We start from the raw sequence: 19,406 nt of genomic DNA, 5'->3' as shown, positions 1-19,406 counted from the left end.
ACCAAAAATGCCAATACATACACAAAAGGTTGTATACATAGTGAAGATTGTAAAAATCGTGACCCCCGAACAAAAAGTGGGGCCCCAGTAGGGGTTTAGATTTTAACATATGTAGGAAAATGTTTTAAAATCTTCTTCTCAAGAACTATAGTGCAACTGTTTGGGATATTACTATGCATACATGTACATCCTTAAATAATGTAGATTCAAAAAATTGTAACTCCCGGACAATTGATGGGCACCAAGAGGGGTTCAAAATTTAAACATTTTAAAAAACATAAAGGAAAAGTTTTAAAAAAATTTTCTCAAGAACTACAATGTTTTAGTTTGTGGAATTTCTATGCATGCATCCTTCGCTTATGTAGATTCCTGATTGGTAAAATCGTGACCCCCGGACCAATACTGGGGCCCCAAGATGGGGTCAAAATTTATTAAAGAAATATAAAGGTAACATGTAAAAAAATCTTCTTCTCGAGAACTACAATGCTTCAATTTGTGAGATTACTATCATGCATACAACCTTGGATAATGAAGGTTCGACAGTTTTAAAATAGTGACCCCTGGACTAATACTAGAGACCCAAGATGGGTTTAAAGTTAAATGTAGAAGTACCGGTATATATGGAAAATGTTTAAAAATCTTCTTTTCGAGAACTACAATGCATCAATTTGTCAGATAACTACGTCAGCACCCTCAAATAGTGTAGATTCGAAATTATAAAAGCCGTGATCTCAATCTAATACTGGGGCCCCAAGAGGTGTTCAAAGTTTAGCATAGAAATATAGAGGGAAAATGTTGAAAAATCTTTTTCTAGGGAACTATAATGCTTCAGCTTGTGAGATAACAAGGCAAGTATCCTTAAATAATGTAGATTCCAAATAATTAAAACTTTAGCACTGGACTAATACTGTGGCCCCAAGAGGGGTTCAAAGTTTAACATAGAAAGATATATTGAAAATGTTTTTAAAAAGTTTTTCTCGAGAACTATAATGCTACAGTTTGTGAGATTACTATGCAAGGATCCTCAAATTGTGTAAACTCTAATGTAGTGGAACCAAGAGTTATCTTTCTTGTGTTCTGTACAGTCTGAGAGTTATTCCTCTTGAAGTGGAACTCTGCTATGTTCAGTTTTTCAGGTTGTGTACGTGCGGTCCCACCGCAGTGCTTCACATTTTCATTCCTATGTTACTATTTATGTTGTTCAAGCCAACCATAAACCTCGGACCATAACTGGGTCCCCAGAAAGGGGTTCAATGTTTAAAATAGAAAAAGCATAATTATGCTACGAAATGTAATGTTACAAGGAACTGCTGTTCAGGTGAGCGATGTGGCCCATGGGCCTCTTGTATTTGTATGTGACAAAATTTAGGAAAACTAGGTAACAATATTACCCTTTAAATTTGCATCAGTCATTTTTTATAATAAACAATATCAGATATAAATTCTGCTTTTTGTATTTTTTGCGTTGTGAAAGTAAAATTGCAAAATAGTTAAAAGTACCTACATATACGATACGATTACAGAAATTGATATCATAGGCCTCATAAAATTAATTTTTAGATTCTCATCCGCACCCATCCCTCTGAAAATATTCCGCCCAGATGCATTTTATTTTATTTTTTAAAAAATTGTGGAAAAAATTTTTAGGGAAAAAATCAGGCTCAATCGGTATACAAAAAATTCAAATCATTTTAATGGCTGCCTAAACATGTGGATTACCGTTTGATTCCAGTCAAGTTTGTAATCATAAGGATACAAATGTCTTCATGCTTTAACAGGAAAGTAAAAATAAAACGGAATTAAATGATTACAAGTGGGTTTGTGTACTCATGTTAGCATTAACTATTTAAAAGAATAAAGCAGTTGATATTTCTAGAACATAAACAGTGAAAAGGGTGTTTTTAAATGAATAAAAAATAAATAAAATCTGCCCACTCGCTCAATATATTTTGCAAATGAGGATGAAAATCTAAATATTAATTTTATCTGGCCATAACCAAAACACAACAATATATTGCAGGAATTGAAAGTAGATCAATACAATTGCCAGAAACAATAAAGGAAGCAGAACTCTTGGATGTGATACATGGTCTTAACAATGATGAGTCTGTGGATGGGATATTAGTCCAGCTGCCCGTTCCCGATCACATTACAGAGAGACGAGTGTGCAATGCTGTAGATCCTAGTAAAGATGTTGATGGATTTAATGTTATCAATGTTGGGAGGTTTTGTTCAGATCAAATGACATTCATCCCTGCAACACCAGCTGGAGTTATGGAGATGTTAAGGAGAACTGGTATTTCACTTTTAAGAGTTATTAGTCATAAACCCTTTTTAACACCATTGGATGAATTTAAAAATTTATTCTAGAATACAAGGAATATGCCAACACAGTGGATTTCCTTTAAAGAAAGATTCTCATCATACTTCTAGTATTCAGAAATTACATGAAATTTTCATACAGTCTAACAGACAACAATACCAAGTGATTGTATCACATCAAACATTTATACTAAAATTGCTTATTTGGCATTTCCTCCAATTTTTATAAATTTTGAAGATAGTTTGAATATTTTTTGATATAAATTAAGTTAAAGCTCAAGTGAGCTATTTGATTAGTTGTTGTGGTGTAAACTTTTCACATTTTCATCTTCTCCTCAAGAACCACTGGGCCAATACATGTATCAACCAAACTTGGAACAGAGCACCCTTGGGAAAAGGGCTTTTAAATTTCTTTAAATTAAGGGCCATTTATTATTTTAAGGGGAGATCATTTAGAATTATTGAAAATTTGTCAATATTTTTCAAAAATTTCTTCTCAAAAACCATATGGTCAGAAAAGCAGTAACTTGTGTGGAAGCATCCTTTGGTAGTGTAGATTCCAGTTTGTTCAAATTATGATCCTCGGGGTTAATTAGAGTGGGGCCACAATGGGAGTTGACTTTTTACACAAGAATGTATAGAAGAAATCTTTAAAAATCTTCTTCTTGAAAACCAGAAGGCCAGAAAAGAAGTAGTGTAGATTCATATTAATTTTGTTTAAATCATGATCCCTGGGGATAGGGTTGGGCCACAATGGGGTTTGTATTTTTACAAAAGAATACTGTGGAATCATTTAAATTAGTGGGGGCCAATTTTCGTGGATTATGACTTTTTTGCTCATTTGTGGGGATGTAATTTCGTGGATGCGTAGCCTAATGTTTCAGTAACAAAGATAACTCTTTCTAAAATTGTTTTCATTGAGGATTTAAATTCGTGGGAGAGGGCTACCCACAAATTCCATATATAAAGAAGAAATCTTTTTAAAAATCCTCTCAATAGCCATATGGCTAGAAAAGTTGTAACTTGTGTAGTTTAGCATCCTTAGGGAATGTAGATTCAAGTTGGTTCAAATCATGATCCCTTGGGGTTGGACGGGGTCACTATGGGGGGTCAAATTTTTAAATAAAAAGAAAAATAGAGAAAAATCTACAGAAATCTTTCTCAAAAGCCAGTTGGCCAGACAAGATGTAGCTCGTATGAATCGGAGCATTATCAGATAGTGTAGATTCCAGTTTGTTCAAATTATGATCCTCTTAGAGTAGGGCCTCAATGGGGGTAGGGATATCAAATTTTTATAATGGAATACATATAGAAAAATCTTCTACTTAAACACTTATTAACTAGACAAACTGTAACTGGTGTGGAAGCATCCGTAACTAGTGAAGATTCAAATTTGTGTAAATCAATATGTAATATAATTATGAAATCATCCAGGTAAATTTTCAGAAAAAGAATGTCTGAAGGAAGTTTTGAAAATCTTTTTATACAGGATCTAATCTATACTACTATGCATTGTTTTAAAATAATAGACTCGAATTTTTGGTCTTTAATACCGAGAAATCGGAAGAATACTGTCTTTTGTTTTATATATTTTAAACATCATTGCTACTTGAAGATTACCAATTTGATTTGATTTTTTCTCAGTTTAGCTTCGCTAATTAATAATCAACGAAAATTCCAAAAAAATTCCAGAAATCAACTGGATTTTTTGGATTTTACAATCTTGCACTTGCGCAATGCATTCACGCTAACGGGATCTTTAGTTTATGTTTCAACAATATCACATCAGCATGAATAAACTCAGAAATGATAATGCAAATACGGGAAAATTTTCATTGGACTTTTGCTATATATTCTGTTCATATATACTAAGGGAAAAAAGAAACTGTGCATTATAAGATTTAGTATAAATTTGCCTGTTGTGCAACAGCTTACGTACGAAGGGATACTTGAAAAATGCTAATATATTTGTGATGATTTCGTGAAGTGAATTGAGGTTAAATCTTTCAATGCGTTGACATTTTTACTCGTGACCGTGTTTTTACGAGTTTTGGTAAAATGGGTAGGCAAACCTGGGCCGGGGCAAAATAAAAGCAGATCGATATTTTTCAATTTTCTTTTTTAATAATCAACCGATCTCAATGATATTTTCAGGATATGTTACCAATCAATATATCTGTATTCGCTGTAAATATTTCTGCACAATAATGTGTATTTAGAATTTTATCGAGGACTGTTGATTTCCAAGTTGGTAAAATGGGTAGGCAAACCCGGGTCGATATTTTATGGTTTTGTGGACTTATTTAAGAAAAAACTGAACATTTCATGTTTAATTCTGGTAAAACATATGAAATGCAAATAAAAAACAGGCATTTATTGAACTAAATGCGGTTTAATGGAATTTAAACTGATTTTAATGAACAAAAATGTGGAGAGATGACCCACTACACTTTAAAAATGTCATTTTGTAGTCCAACAATTGAACGTTTTAGAAAAATAATACAAGTCCGTAAATTCGTGGCCAACGTCTCATAAAGCATTTAAACAACACACTTTGTTGTGAATAAAATAGCTCAGTGGTTACAGCACCAGACATTAGGTAACTTTATAGAACAAAGGTTTTTAGGTTGTAGGTTTGATACCACCAAAACTTAAGATTTATTATTTTTTTTAAAAATTTCAAACTGAATATAGTTAGAAATTACCCTTTTGTAAACTTGTATTATAACATATCAAATATATTTAATTGAAAAAAGTGTTAAATTTGAAGTTGTATTTTATGACTACCAGTAAACCAAATGGGCAGTTGTACCATCTTATTCCCCCATCGTCTTTTTGATAGTTTTTCGAACACAAGTATATGAAAACGATGCCTTTTAAACAGTTTCCATAGTCCTGACACATTATTATTATGAGAATAAAAGCATTATCGCTGTTCTTAAAAAATTATTGCAACGGAAAATCATCTTTGCTGTTTTTTAATAAAGATGAAAATAATGGGTGGGCCTTGGTACAATAGAGCGACATGCCTGCCAATACATTGATTTGAATTAGAGCTCTTTAACATATGTGACAACATTTTTCAGTGAAGTTTATTCTTCAATCAAGTGAGTAAGGATATAAAACGTCATACGAAATGAATTCATGCCTGGTAAATGACAATCGTTTATATAATGGAGAAGGCCAATTAAATTTTTCAATGTTTTTAATTTGAGGAATTGAGCGCATTTATTCTGGTGCATTGAGGTTCACTAATTTTCTTCTTTCACATATAGGATTTTTAAAAATAAAATACAATAACTAGTAAGTAGTGGAGGGAGAAAATGTACCTTTATGCTCTCATGTATTTATACCCCCGCAAACGAAGTTTAGGGGGGTATATTGGTTTCACCCTGTCCGTCTGTCTGTCTGTCCGTCTGTCTGTAGACGCAACTTTGTCCCCCTTATAGAATTTTTTATTACTGCATGGAACAGTTTGAAAATTTGTACATATGTTGAACACCATCTGAAGATGTGCACCTGCAATTTTTTTTAAGATCAGACAAGATTTAATGATTTTACGACGGTTTTCATTTTCCTTATTCTACCGGGTATATATTGTACACTAATGTTGAAAAGTAAGGGAGGTAATCCTTACAGATTATATTAATTAATTAATAATATTAAAACACTCTAAAATATATTTATATAAATACATCTAGATGGAGTTTTATTAGCTCACCTGAGCTGAAAGCTCAAGTGAGCTATTCTGATCACATTTTGTCTGTCGTCCGTCTGTCCGTCTGTCTGTCTGTCTGTCCGTCTGTCCGTCCGTAAACTTTTCACATTTTCAACATCTTCTCAAGAACTACTAGGCCAATTTCAACCAAACTTGGCACAAATCATCCTTAGGCAAAGGGGATTCAAAGTTGTGAAAATTAAGGACCACACCCGTTTTCAAGGGGAGATAATTAGAAATTAATGAAAAATTTCGAGAAATTTTAAAAAATCTTCTTCTCAAGAACCAGAGAGCCAGGAAAGCTGAAACTTGTGTGGAAGCATCCTCAGGTAGTGTAGATTCAAAGTTGTGAAATTCATGACCCCCAGGGGTAGGGTGGGGCCACAATGGGGGGTCAAAATTTTACATAGGAATATATAGAGTAAATCTTTAAAAAGCTTCTTCTCAGAAACTAAACAGCCAGGAAAGCTGAAACTTGTGTGGAAGCATCCTCAGGTAGTGTAGATTCAAAGTTGTGAAATTCATGACCCCCGGGGGTAGGGTGGGGCCACAATGGGGGGTCAAAATTTTACATAGGAATATATAGAGTAAATCTTTAAAAAGCTTCTTCTCAGAAACTAAACAGCCAGGAAAGCTGAAACTTGTGTGGAAGCATCCTCAGGTAGTGTAGGTTCAAAGTTGTGAAAATCATGACCCCCGGGGGTAGGGTGGGGCCACAATGGGGGGTCAAAATTTTACATAGGAATATATAGAGTAAATCTTTAAAAATCTTCTTCTCAGAAACTAAACAGCCAGGAAAGCTGAAACTTGTGTGGAAGCATCCTCAGGTAGTGTAGATTCGAAGTTGTGAAAATCATGACCCCTGGGTGTAGGGTATGGCCACAATGGGGGGTCGAAGTTTTACATAGGAAAATATAGAGTAAATCTTTAAAAATCTTCTTCTCAGAAACTAATCAGCCAGGAAAGCTGAAACTTGTGTGGAAGCATCCTCAGGTAGTGTAGATTCGAAGTTGTGAAAATCATGATCCCTGGGGGTAGGGTGAGGCCACATTGGAGGGGGGGGTGTTAAAATTTTACATAGAAATATATAGAGTAAATCTTTAAAAATCGTCTTCTCAGAAACTAATCAGCCAGGAAAGCTGAAACTTGTGTGGAAGCATCCTCAGGCAGTGTAGATTCAAATTTGTGAAAATCATGATCCCTGGGGGTAGGGTGGGGCACAATGGGGGGTCGAAATTTTACATAGGAATATATAGAGTAAATATTTAAAAATATTCTTCTCAGAAACTAATCAGCCAGGAAAGCTGAAACTTGTGTGGAAGCATCCTCAGGTAGTGTAGATTCAAAGTTGTGAAAATCATGACCCCTGGGTGTAGGGTGTGGCCAAAAGGGGGGGTCGAAGTTTTACATAGGAAAATATAGAGTAAATCTTTAAAAATCTTCTTCTCAGAAACTAATCAGCCAGGAAAGCTGAAACTTGTGTGGAAGCATCCTCAGGTAGTGTAGATTCAAAGTTGTGAAAATCATGATCGCTGGGGGTAGGGTGAGGCCACATTGGGGGGGGGGGGGTGTTAAAATTTTACATAGAAATATATAGAGTAAATCTTTAAAAATCTTCTTCTCAGAAACTAATCAGCCAGGAAAGCTGAAACTTGTGTGGAAGCATCCTCAGGCAGTGTAGATTCAAATTTGTGAAAATCATGATCCCTGGGGGTAGGGTGGGGCACAATGGGAGGGTCGAAGTTTTACATAGGAATATATAGAGTAAATATTTAAAAATATTCTTCTCAGAAACTAATCAGCCAGGAAAGCTGAAACTTATGTGGAAGTATCCTCAGGTAGTGTAGATTCAAAGTTGTGAAAATCATGATCCCTGGGGGTAGGGTGAGGCCACATGGCGGGGGGGGGGGGGGGGGGGGGGGTGTTGGGGTGTTAAAGTTTTACATAGGAATATATAGAGTAAATCTTTAAAAATCTTCTTCTCAGAAACTAATCAGCAAGATGATTCTTTATAATTGTTAAGACTTTGGCTCCAGGACAATTCTTCGGTCTCACAAGAAGGTTCAGAGTTTGATGTAGCTAAATATCCCATATATAAACAATTGTAAAGGATCTTTTTGAGAACTGCAATACTCAACATTTGATATGACTAAAAATTGAAGCAGGCAGCTATTTTTTCATTAGAATCTTTTTGTATTACTGTAGTGAGTTATTGCCCTTGATTTATTGATTCTTGATTATTTTAATTAATGCATCCATTGTTAACCAATTATTGCGATGATTATTTTTATACAATAATAAAACTTTAATGTATATAAGTTGTTCTGCATAAGAAGTTTTGGGTTAGGCCGGATTAGTTTGTTTATTTTTGATTTCCAATTTTTAGATACTATGAATTATTTTAGGCCGGCACATATATAGGGACAGTGTCTACAGCATGATGATGAGCGACTGTTTGGGGTTAAATTTGAACAGGTACTAATAGATTGAGTGTGTGGACATCCCTGCTCTATCTAATCTTCGATACAGAGTGTGCGGTCATTCCTGCCCTGTATCACATTAATACAAGTGTGCAGTCATACCTGCTTGTATTGGTGGTGGTTGCGGCGGTGGTGCTTTGTATGGTCATCCCTGCTGGTGTTCAGGCCTTTCTAGCACAAGTGTGTGGCACTCCCTGCTTGCGTTAGGTTGAGCTGTTGGCGCAAGTGTGCGGTCATCCCTGCTTGCGTTAACGTTGGAACCTGTTGAGTAGCGTAGGTGTGCGGTCATCCCTCCCTGCGTAACATTGAGTCCCTATATATGTGCAGGAGCGGTGATTAAAGTCTGCTCTTGTAAATATTGGCAGCAATCAGGGCTATCCGAGTTCCAAGGGGGGAAAATGGATTTTATTTATACAGGATCTACATGTATTACTGTACATTGTCCAGATTGTTTGTATTATGACTCCATTAAGCTGACTTTATCATACCTATTGTTCCTCAGGTGAGCGATGTGGCCCATGGGCCTCTTGTTGTCTTTATGTCTTAATTAATAAAAAAAATTATTTTTTTTATAAGTATTCTATCAACTGACAATGCAAAGTTTTTGTTTGTCAATGATAAATTCTTAGGAGCTAATAAGAACATCAAAGACAAGTGTAGCTGAATTCATTTGTCCAAAGGGAGTTATTATCTGAGCCATGGTTCAGATGGAGCATGTGTTTAGGGGAAATTGATAATCTGTAAAATGGGTGATGGTTTTGGGGCTATTTTAAAACTGTTTCATGTAAACCAAAAGTTTCTATCATAAGGAAATAAATAATATCATTATTAAAAAAGAAGTTAAAATTTTTTAGACGTTGTTTAAATTTATTAGTCAAGTAAATTGATGAAGTGACCCTATTGGGCATTAATTTAAATGAAATTCAAAATTACCAATATGATTGTAGTGTTTTGGCAATTTTAAAATTGTTTGTAATATTAAATTTTCTTTTTTACACATTTTTACATAGTATGGTATTTATGGTAATGTTTTGGGAGTTTACTAAATTTAACAAGCTCATCAAAGAAAATCATAGTCCTATGGGATCAATTTTTTGATATGGAGTTCCATTGTGCCATAGGAGAAAGTGAGGAAAATTTGAAACAACTAATTGCTTCTGTCAAGACTCTTATTAGAAAGATTAATCAACAGAAGAGCATTGCTTGGCTACTGGTATTTCCATTTATTGCAAAGGGAAGGGTTATTGTCAATTTGTTGGTTTTTCTTTAAATCAATTAAATTAAAAAAAGATATATCATCAGATACATACATTTGAAAATGTATTACTGTTATAGATACATGTATGTATTTACAGTGAAATTCTGACAATTTTGGTTTAATTTTTTCTTTGTTAACTACTTTTTGTCCCCCGTCGCAACGCGGAGCGGGGACATAGAAATGCCGGGCGTCCGTCCGTCCGTGCGTCCGTGGGTCCGTGCGTCCGTCCGTCACACTTTTTTGTAAGCGCTCTCATGCCTACAAATTTTGACGGATTTTCATTAAATTTATACCAAATGTTTATACCACTATTACCTTGGTCAAGTTCGAAAATCAGCATTGGTCGATACTTTTTGTTGGAGTTATGGGACTTAGACTGCAATAATGACTCCGTTTTATCAAAAAATTGACCTTGTAAGCGCTCACATGCCTACAAATTTTGACGGATTTTCATTAAATTTATACCAAATGTTTATACCACTATTACCTTGGTCAAGTTCGATAATCAGCGTTAGTCGATACTTTTTGTTGGCGTTATGGGACTTTGACCACAATCATGACTCCGTTTTATCCAAAAATTGACCTTGTAAGCGCTCTCATGCCTACAAATTTTGACGGATTTTCATTAAATTTATACCTAATGTTTATACCACTATTACCTTGGTCAAGTTCGAAAATCAGCGTTAGTCGATACTTTTTGTTGGTGTTATGGGACTTTGACCACAATAATGACTCCGTTTTATCCAAAAATTGACCTTGTAAGCGCTCTCATGCCTACAAATTTTGACAGATTTTCATTAAATTTATACCAAATGTTTATACCACTAATGCTTTAGTCAAGTTCGAATATCAGCATTGGTCGTTACTGTTTGGTGGAGTTATTGGACTTTGACCACAATCATGACTTCGTTTTTTTCCAAAAATGACCTTGTAAGCGCGCTCATGCCTACAAATTTTGACGGATTTTCATTAAATTTATACCAAATGTTTATACCACTAATACCTTGGTCAAGTTCCTAAATCAGCCTTGGTCGATAGATTCGATACTAGTATACTGCTTGACCGGCAGGGGACCCTGGAATTCTATTCTTGTTTTTTTTTACAATTCTAGAATTTTGTTTTTGTATGTGTTCCAAACTTTTATTATTCAATTCATTTATTTGCCCCATTTGAAATTAGCCTTGCGGGGGTATTAGTCCCATTAGGACAGTTCTAGTTAAATCTTTTTACAAAGTAATGGGGGGAGGGGGGATAAAATAAAGGGAACTGGAAGTTAACCGTGAACACCAACTGAAAATTTAGTTATTTATATTGCATATAATCTTATTTTCGGTAAAAATGGTATTCCATAAAGGTAAATATGTCAAAGATTAAGTATATGCTAAAATAAGTGTAAAATTCGGATATTCATTTTTGGTTGATCTACCGAGGGGCCACATGGCACAATATCCTTTGAACGACCATATAAAGCCAGTGTTGATCAGGTGAGCGATGTGGCCCAATGGGCCTCTTGTTTTGTTAAAGAAATCACAACAAAATTTACCCCTATGTCATGCCACGACTCAACAAAAACCAACGGAATCGTGCTGTTGGGATGCTGCAAGCTGGAATGGCACAATATACTGTAGCAAGACACTTTTGAGTTCATCGGAACACCATCCAGTCATTATGGAGACGTTTTCAACATTCTGGCAACACTCAGGATGGACCGCGCTCTGGGCGCCCTTGTGTGACGTCACGTCAACAGCACAACAACATTAGACTTGTCATCTGAGAAATCGTTTCCAGACAGCAAGTTTGACTGCCCGTAGCGACCAATTAGTCCAAGAACTGTGTGTAATCGTCTGCGCGAGCAAAACATCAGACCAAGACGTCCAGCGGTGCACCCAGTACTGCTTCATTGTCATCGTATCGCCAGACTAGCCTGGTGCACACGACATCTGCGATTCAGAATACAGGACTGGGCCAATATTCTGTTCACTGATGAATCAAGATTTCATTTAGATAGCAGTGTCAGCCGTTGTAGGGTGTATCGTCGCATTGAGGAGCATTACCAAGTTGTGCAAATTTGGTGGAGGTAATGTTATGGTGTGTGATGGAATATCAGCACGTGGAAGGACCCCTCTACAAATTATCAATAAAAATCTCAGCGGTGTATGCTATCAAGATGAAATTATTCAGCGTCATGTGATACCCTTCATACAGAGACATCAAAATCACATCACTCTGCAGCAAGACAACGCAAGGCCACACTTTGCATGTGTAGTCAGGGACTTGTTTGTTCAACAGAATGTCGAAGTCTTGCCTTTGCCAGCTGTTTCCCCCGAATTGTCGCCGATCGAGCACATCTGGGATGAAAAGGAAAGACGTTTACGCCATTTACCAAATCAGCCAGTGACATTGGCTGATTTAGGCCAGGCTTTAACCAACATCTGGAACATCCCTCAAGCATTTCTAAACACTTAAGTGGTATCAATGAGACGTCGCTGTCAAGCATGCGTGAATGCAAATGGTGGTCACATGTGTTATTAATTTTGTTATTCAATTTCAAACAACAGTGACTTTCAAGTGTGCTGAAATTGACGTTATTCGACTTTTACATTAATGTGTTATGAGATGTTGTTACGAATACATGTGTTAACAGTATTACCGTATTTTCCCGACGAATCGTCGATGCAGACGACTAGTCGAATTGCTCATTTTTAGCCAAAATTTCAACAAAATCCTACAATACGTCGATTCAGACGACACGTCGATCTCATCACTTCAAAATGGCGTATAAAACTGCAGTAACATTATCAGTGTATGATGCCATGATGTCCCCGATACCAATTATTATTAATGATTAACATTTAAACAATTATACTTTATACTTATGCATCATATTTTCATATACCGGCAACATCTACAAAGTCGCTGGCACTGTAAACAATTCCGGATATCGTGTGATGTGCAAAACTAAACTTACTTTGACAGAAATATTTTATTCCCATGTATTAAATAATCACCCACTCTGACCATCGCCAATGTATTCGTCATTACGTAACCAGCCACCTGTTGACTCGGCGCATGGTCAATGTTTGTTTAACAATTTCCGGTGTCAGAGGCATGCACCTGTCTCGTGTTGGACTTCAAAGGGGGTACTCAAGTGCAGAAAGCTTAGCAATTACTATGATTTGATGAAACTTGTTTACTTTGTATCCAATAAATGCAGTTACCGGGTACACGCTATTGTTTTACATAAACACTGTTAGAAATAGATCGATCATTTGTACGACTTGAAAATGATGATGTACGACATACATACGTTTCCTAAATTTTTTATTTAACAATAATCAAAGAATTGGACAATAATTAATCAATGAACTATAATCACTCTTATAACGGTACTCTTTATATACACAGGGAGTGAAATTGCCGTATAGATGTCAGCCTTAGCAAGATTATATTAGCACAACCGGGATCAGCCTACCGTATAAACAATAGAGTTGATAATTGCTGATTACGTATTTTAAGATTGATTTTGACCATAAAATATTTCTTATTTATACTTTCCACTAACAACTCTTTACTAATAAAATAATAAAACTTGAAAACATTCCCCGGACCTACTGCAATATTTTTTTCCATTCAAGTTTGGTTTAAATTTTACTGCGCAATATTATCTTCCCACTATAGTCATATATGGAATCATGTGACAATGTGTTTATAAAAAAGGAACGGTAAAACTTTTAATTGATTAAAGACAATGCACTATTGTTTAATAACTGTTATTCTTATGTATTCTAGTGTTAACAGATGAGTGAAAATGATAATAAAGATGAAAATTGAATTCAACAAGTAATTTTCAATAACACAGCCAGCTCAAGATGATTAAAACCAAGATTTTTCATACTATTTTTCACAATTTTCTGACCTCAAGCCTTAGACAAGTCGATCAAGACGATAAGTCGAATGCTCTGCTTCAGAGGAAAAAAATACCGACTTATTGTCGGGAAAATACGGTACAAAAAATAAAATTTGTTCATTGTAATTTTTAAATGTTTTTTTATATATTAAATAATGCACAGTTTCTTTTTTCCGATAGTATATATTAATAATTTCTTATGAGAGAAAGTATAAAATAACAAATATACATTTCAACTAACTACTTACTTTTGTCTTCGTGATGACAAAAAATATGTGATAACATGCAAAAAAGTTTATTATATTTGTTAGGAGAGTGAAGTTAGAATATGTTTTATCGTAAATATGAATAATGTCCTACGGAGCCAGTTTAACAAAGAAAATATGTGTACGTTGGTGAAAAGGTGTTGAATTCTTCCATTCTATGGATTAAAATTTTTAGTTGAAAGGTATTTGCAGTGTCAAAAAGGTTTGTTGTGATGAATTTGACTGTTATTTTCAAGGCAACTTCATTAACTTTCTCTAAAATCGTCCTGGAGAGTTTCTGCAATTTTCTGCAACATTACAAATATAAGGGAGGCATTTTAACTGTGGTGAGGGCCTTTCTCGAGACACAGTTAGATTATTCAAACTAAGGAAAGTGTAGTAAAATTAATAGCATTATTGTAGGCTTATAGCTTTGTTATGTAAATGTCAATAACAAGGTGTGTTGATGTACCTATTTTGTAAATAACCAAAATGCAATGTCAACCCGTGGAGGCACAGGTCAAAGTCCAGTTTACTAAATACATGTAGCTCAGATATTTTGTATAGGACTCCATATAGCTGATTTTATCATGGCTAAGGTTGTTCAGGTGAGCCATTTGGGCCCATGGGCCTCTTGTTCCAATACATGTATTGAAATATTTCTGATTTTAACATATTTTGAAGACTTTTTATAAAGACATAAATTTACAAATTAAAAGCTTTTATGAGTCATTCTCAAAAAAGGTGGTTTTGGGTTGTTCAAGGGCACTAGAAAGTATAATCCTTGATTTTTGCCAAGTTTCACTTTTGTGCTACCTTTGGATATATATTAGCATACATATTGGCACATAAACAGTTAATTCTAACAAAATCTTAAAAATTTAGAAAGTTTATAAGTTGATTTTTTCACATTATTTGACTGTTCTCACTCAGAGTTTGCGACTTTAAATAGGTTTTGTAAGGTAGTAAGACCATTTTTTTAATTAAAATAATAGGGTCAAGAGATAAAAGGTAAGTAAAATACCTCTCTCAAACAAAAAGACGAAGAAAATATATGAACAATATTTTTCAGCGAGATCAAGTTTGTCTGATACATGTTTTTATGTCCATGGTGTAACGAAACAAAATATTGGTGTGTAAGAGTTGTTATTCTTAGTAATTTGAAAGATAATTGATGCCTGCTTATTCCCACCGTATAGCTATAAACAATGATAGAAGAAAAAATAGCTGAAGATGAAATTTACTCAATTTTTATAATGATAAGTAAGTAGAAATAAATGTGTAACTTTTTATACTGTCTTTGGACTAACAGGAAATACTTATGAAAAAGAAATATTTAGACACTCTGGAAAACAGACAAACTATTGCTATGTGTTGTTGTAGCAGATAATATGCCCTTTTACTCAGAGGGAGCAGTAATTATTTAGCAGAGACAAGTTAATTCATAAATATGTCCTTTGTGTAACAGTCCTTGGTGTAACAAGAACAAAAAGTTACACCATAGACTATCACTGTTATCCCAGAGACTATAATTTACATAATTTATTTTTTTGGGAAAGATATGATGAAATTATTCAATAAATATATCACAATGTATCACATTTGTTAGTTTATGCTTATATATAATGTTGATGCATCTGTTTGCTGTAGATCTAGATTATTTCTCAATCATGCAATATTTTGTTACTCCAAAGACACATACAATTAACACCAAGGACATATGACCTAAAATATTCATTTTAAAAAAATTCAGCATTGTCAAATCAAATCAGATTTATCAATTCAAGTATAATTAATATTGAATTTGATATTGGACTTACAGCTTAAGCCAAATTTTCCCTAAAAAATATTATTTGACTTTAAACAAAATGTGTTACCAAGGACTTTCAATGTTACACAAAAGAAAATTTCAATTCCCATGCATGTATTTCTGATAGAAAAATTAATAAAACAAGTATTGTATAAATACATTTTATGACATATTATGCAATGTAGTATAATAAAATACTAAAATTATTCATCAACTAGATAAAATGGTGTCCATGGTGTAACATGTTGTGTCTTTTGTATAACAAACTTAAATTTTAAGCCTGAACTTGTAGAAAATAACAGTAACATGTATAATATATCTGCTGAAAAGTGCATTTGGTAATTTTGAATTCATTTAAAATACATTCAAGCTTTCAAAACAAATTGAAATATTAAAACTTTGATTCTTATAACAGAAAAAGTCCATGGTGTAGCATAAGTGTCCTTGGTGAAACATACTGGAACTAAATTGTGTAAATAATTTGACTTTAGGGGAACTATTATGCACATTGATAATGATTACTGTTAAATATATGCATTCATAAGTTATAGCTATGAAAACATTCAGTTGTCTCTATTTTGAAATCTGATATTTTTGTGTTTAAATAAAGGTTGTCTTTGGTATAACATTTGCACTAACAATAATTGTCCTTAGTGTAACATCCCTTATTTTGTTTTTATTTTCAAAGATTTTTCAAGAAATATTGAGGTTTTTTCACTTAAGATTATTTTTCATGTCACTTACAAGTGTCTCCCCAAAAAAATCAGACATTAAATGGAGAAGAAGTTTTCAGTGTGCAATACAATGTCATGAGATAGATGCATATTTCTCATTCACAAACCAAATATGAAAAATTAAGGAAAATACATTATTAAATTCTTGTTTTATGATTAAGTTCAAGAAAAACTTCAAAAAATATAACTTTAACACCAAACCAAATGCATGAACAATAAGATTTAATGAAATTTATGAATATTTCTTATGCGTTACACCAAAGACTGTTTTCTTTTCATGTGGTTGTAAATATCATATTTTTATAGATTTTCATTTGATGTACTGTTGGCATATTTTAGCAAACAAACATCATGATATGCCCGATATAAACTATGATAAATTCAATCTGGTTGTAAGTACTTTGTTTTTAAACAAGTGGTACTTGAAAAAATCCACCTTTTTTGAGAATGACCCTTATATTGACCATTGAAAGAGAGAAAATCTGGTTTTAGTGATTTATTTCACTCAAATCCATTTTTAAAACCCTAGTAAAATTCTAATTTGTTTGGAAAACACATTTTAAAATGTCATTCTGAATTTCAAATCTTTAATTAGTTTGCATTTTTTTAAAAATCTGGCATAATTGTTATTTTTTAATAAAAATGCTAATTACTGTGAAAGTGGTTATTTACGCTCGTGGTAAAGTACACGTTTTTCGACCGTCAAACATTACGTGTGGGTGTTAAATACACAGTCGCGTGTTCAACCACATATAATTTACGCGGTCATTGTTTCAGTCATCTTGACCGAGTTATTCCCCTTTGAATACTACATACTTAAATGGTAGTTTTTACGCCGGAATAAATGATGAGTATTTATTGAGAACATCTCACGTTATTGTTACATTATAGGACTAAAACCTAACAGATCACTGTTCTCAATTCAAAGTATTGAAGAATTGCAGTCAGTCAAGATATCTATTTTGAATTATTTCAAAGTTTCGACTAAACAAGGAAAAAGTTGTCTCCTGAATCCCGATCGAACTCCAGAAAAACGGACCTTGATTGAAAATTTAAGTGAATTACAGGTGAATCTCAATAACTCGAACTTCGGGGGGCCATGATTAAACTTCGAGAGATCAAGAGTTCGAGAGATCGAAAGTTTTAAAAAATCCGGAAATTTTTGTTCCAGATTTTGGTTCTAAAATTATAGTAGCCGGAAATTTATATTTATAACATGGAAGGATAGGCTGACATGATTTCAGTCGTATTTTCTGCTACATTACTTCAATTTAAACAATACAAAACTTTTTCACGTTAAAAAACTTTAAAGCATATTATGTTTTCTTAATCATTACGTTAGAATATTTTAAATAAAAAGCATTTACCGTAACATTCACAAGTTGTTGAAATTAATGGATCACTTACAAATTACTTATGTTCACAGCAACCACTTCGAGTTATCAAAAGTGAAAAACAATGAAATATGTATAACGGGACCCAGGTTTTACTTCAAGAGATCAAGAACTTCGAAAGATCGGAGTTCGAGAGATCCAGAGTAAATTTGCTTAGTTATATAGAGAAAAAAATTGGGACCGTGAGTTCACTTCGAGAGATCAAGAACTTCGAGAGATCGAAGTTCGAGCCATCGAGTGTCACCTGTAGTTGATGAAGAATATAAAAAATGGCCGGATAGAGGAAAAAAAGGAAAAGAGGATCATATACGCGTTACACCCCGGATCAAAAAGCAAAATTGGCAAGGTACGCGATAGATAATGGTCCCGCTAAAACTGCCAAACATTTTTCCAAAAAATGTGTTTAAAAATAAATGAAAGTTCCATAAGAACCATTCGTCAACAGTATTTGTTGAGGCAGAAACTTAGTAGTAAATTTCCATTTAATTTTAAGAAACCTTTTATTTACAGACCCTGAAATGTACTACTACACCAAAAAAGTGTGCGACTTTTGTGCGAGAAACATTTAGTGTAAACCATTTATCGTTTCGTGTAAACTGTTTATTGATTTGTGTGAATCGCGAAGCGTGTCGGGTAAACCGTTTTGCGTTTTGGGCAAAGCGTGTAGCGTTTCGGGCAAAGCGTGTCAATCGTTTCGAGCAGAGCATGCAAGAACTGTGTGAAACGTTCATCAGATTTCGTTTGGAACTCTCTGAGAATTTAAATGTTTCAAAATGGCTCCCTTGTTTTACATTACTTCAAACTGTTTGTGATTGGCAAAACTCTTTAGGAGGTATTCTCATGAAAAAAAAAAATCTAGAAGAAATAATATACTTATCTTTGTTACAAAATTGAATTAATTATTAACAAACAAAAGAAAGGTATATGTGTTAAAAGAAGACTAGTTACAGAGTGCATGTATTACATTTTTATACGATGTTTCAGTGCTGGTACAATATTAAATTCGCCATACATAAAAATTATCAAATACAGTTACATGTAGTAAAACATGACTTCTATAGAAACAAACCTAAATCAACTTTTACTTACACGATCATGCCTTGATAAGCATGTATTTTTTTATTTACATCGATAACTTTTACTGAGACTATCTGGCTGTGTTCAACCAGCACACATAACCTCTGATGTCGTGTAAGACCTGCACCTGGCTGAACCTGTCAATAAACTCTGTGTATTTGTTTTCATTGGATGGTTACGTGTCTCCTTTTTATGTCAATAGCCAATAGAAATTTAATGACCTCAAGGTAGTAAGAATTAGTATTTGATGAAGCACACAATGTTTGAAAAAAATTAAATGTAAACATAGAAAAAAATTACTTTTCATTTCTATGAACTGTGGGAAGTAAATTCTTTGGAATCCCGATGAAAAATATTTCTACAATTAATTATTTTAATTATTTAAACACTGTTAACGGAAAACACCAAGTCGTAGAAGTTATTAACACACAGGGATTTGCCTACAATGTACACATGCAGTT

General features: G+C 33.9%; 1 protein-coding gene across 1 annotated transcript in view; it reads left to right on the top strand.

Moving 5' to 3' along the window:
- The window catches only part of LOC105336517 (bifunctional methylenetetrahydrofolate dehydrogenase/cyclohydrolase, mitochondrial), a 52,081-nt gene that overhangs the window by 19,211 nt on the left and 13,464 nt on the right, over positions 1-19,406 (top strand). Inside the window, exon 3 of the mRNA XM_011440864.4 lies at positions 2,021-2,296. Coding sequence (XP_011439166.2) covers positions 2,021-2,296 — 276 coding nt within the window. The remainder of the gene's footprint in view (positions 1-2,020; positions 2,297-19,406) is intronic.

The sequence above is a fragment of the Magallana gigas genome, chromosome 7 (assembly GCF_963853765.1).
Source record: "Magallana gigas chromosome 7, xbMagGiga1.1, whole genome shotgun sequence".
Lineage (NCBI taxonomy): Eukaryota > Metazoa > Mollusca > Bivalvia > Ostreida > Ostreidae > Magallana > Magallana gigas.
The sequence above is the reverse complement of the archived record's forward strand: the minus strand, read 5'-3'. Positions and strand labels throughout refer to the sequence as shown.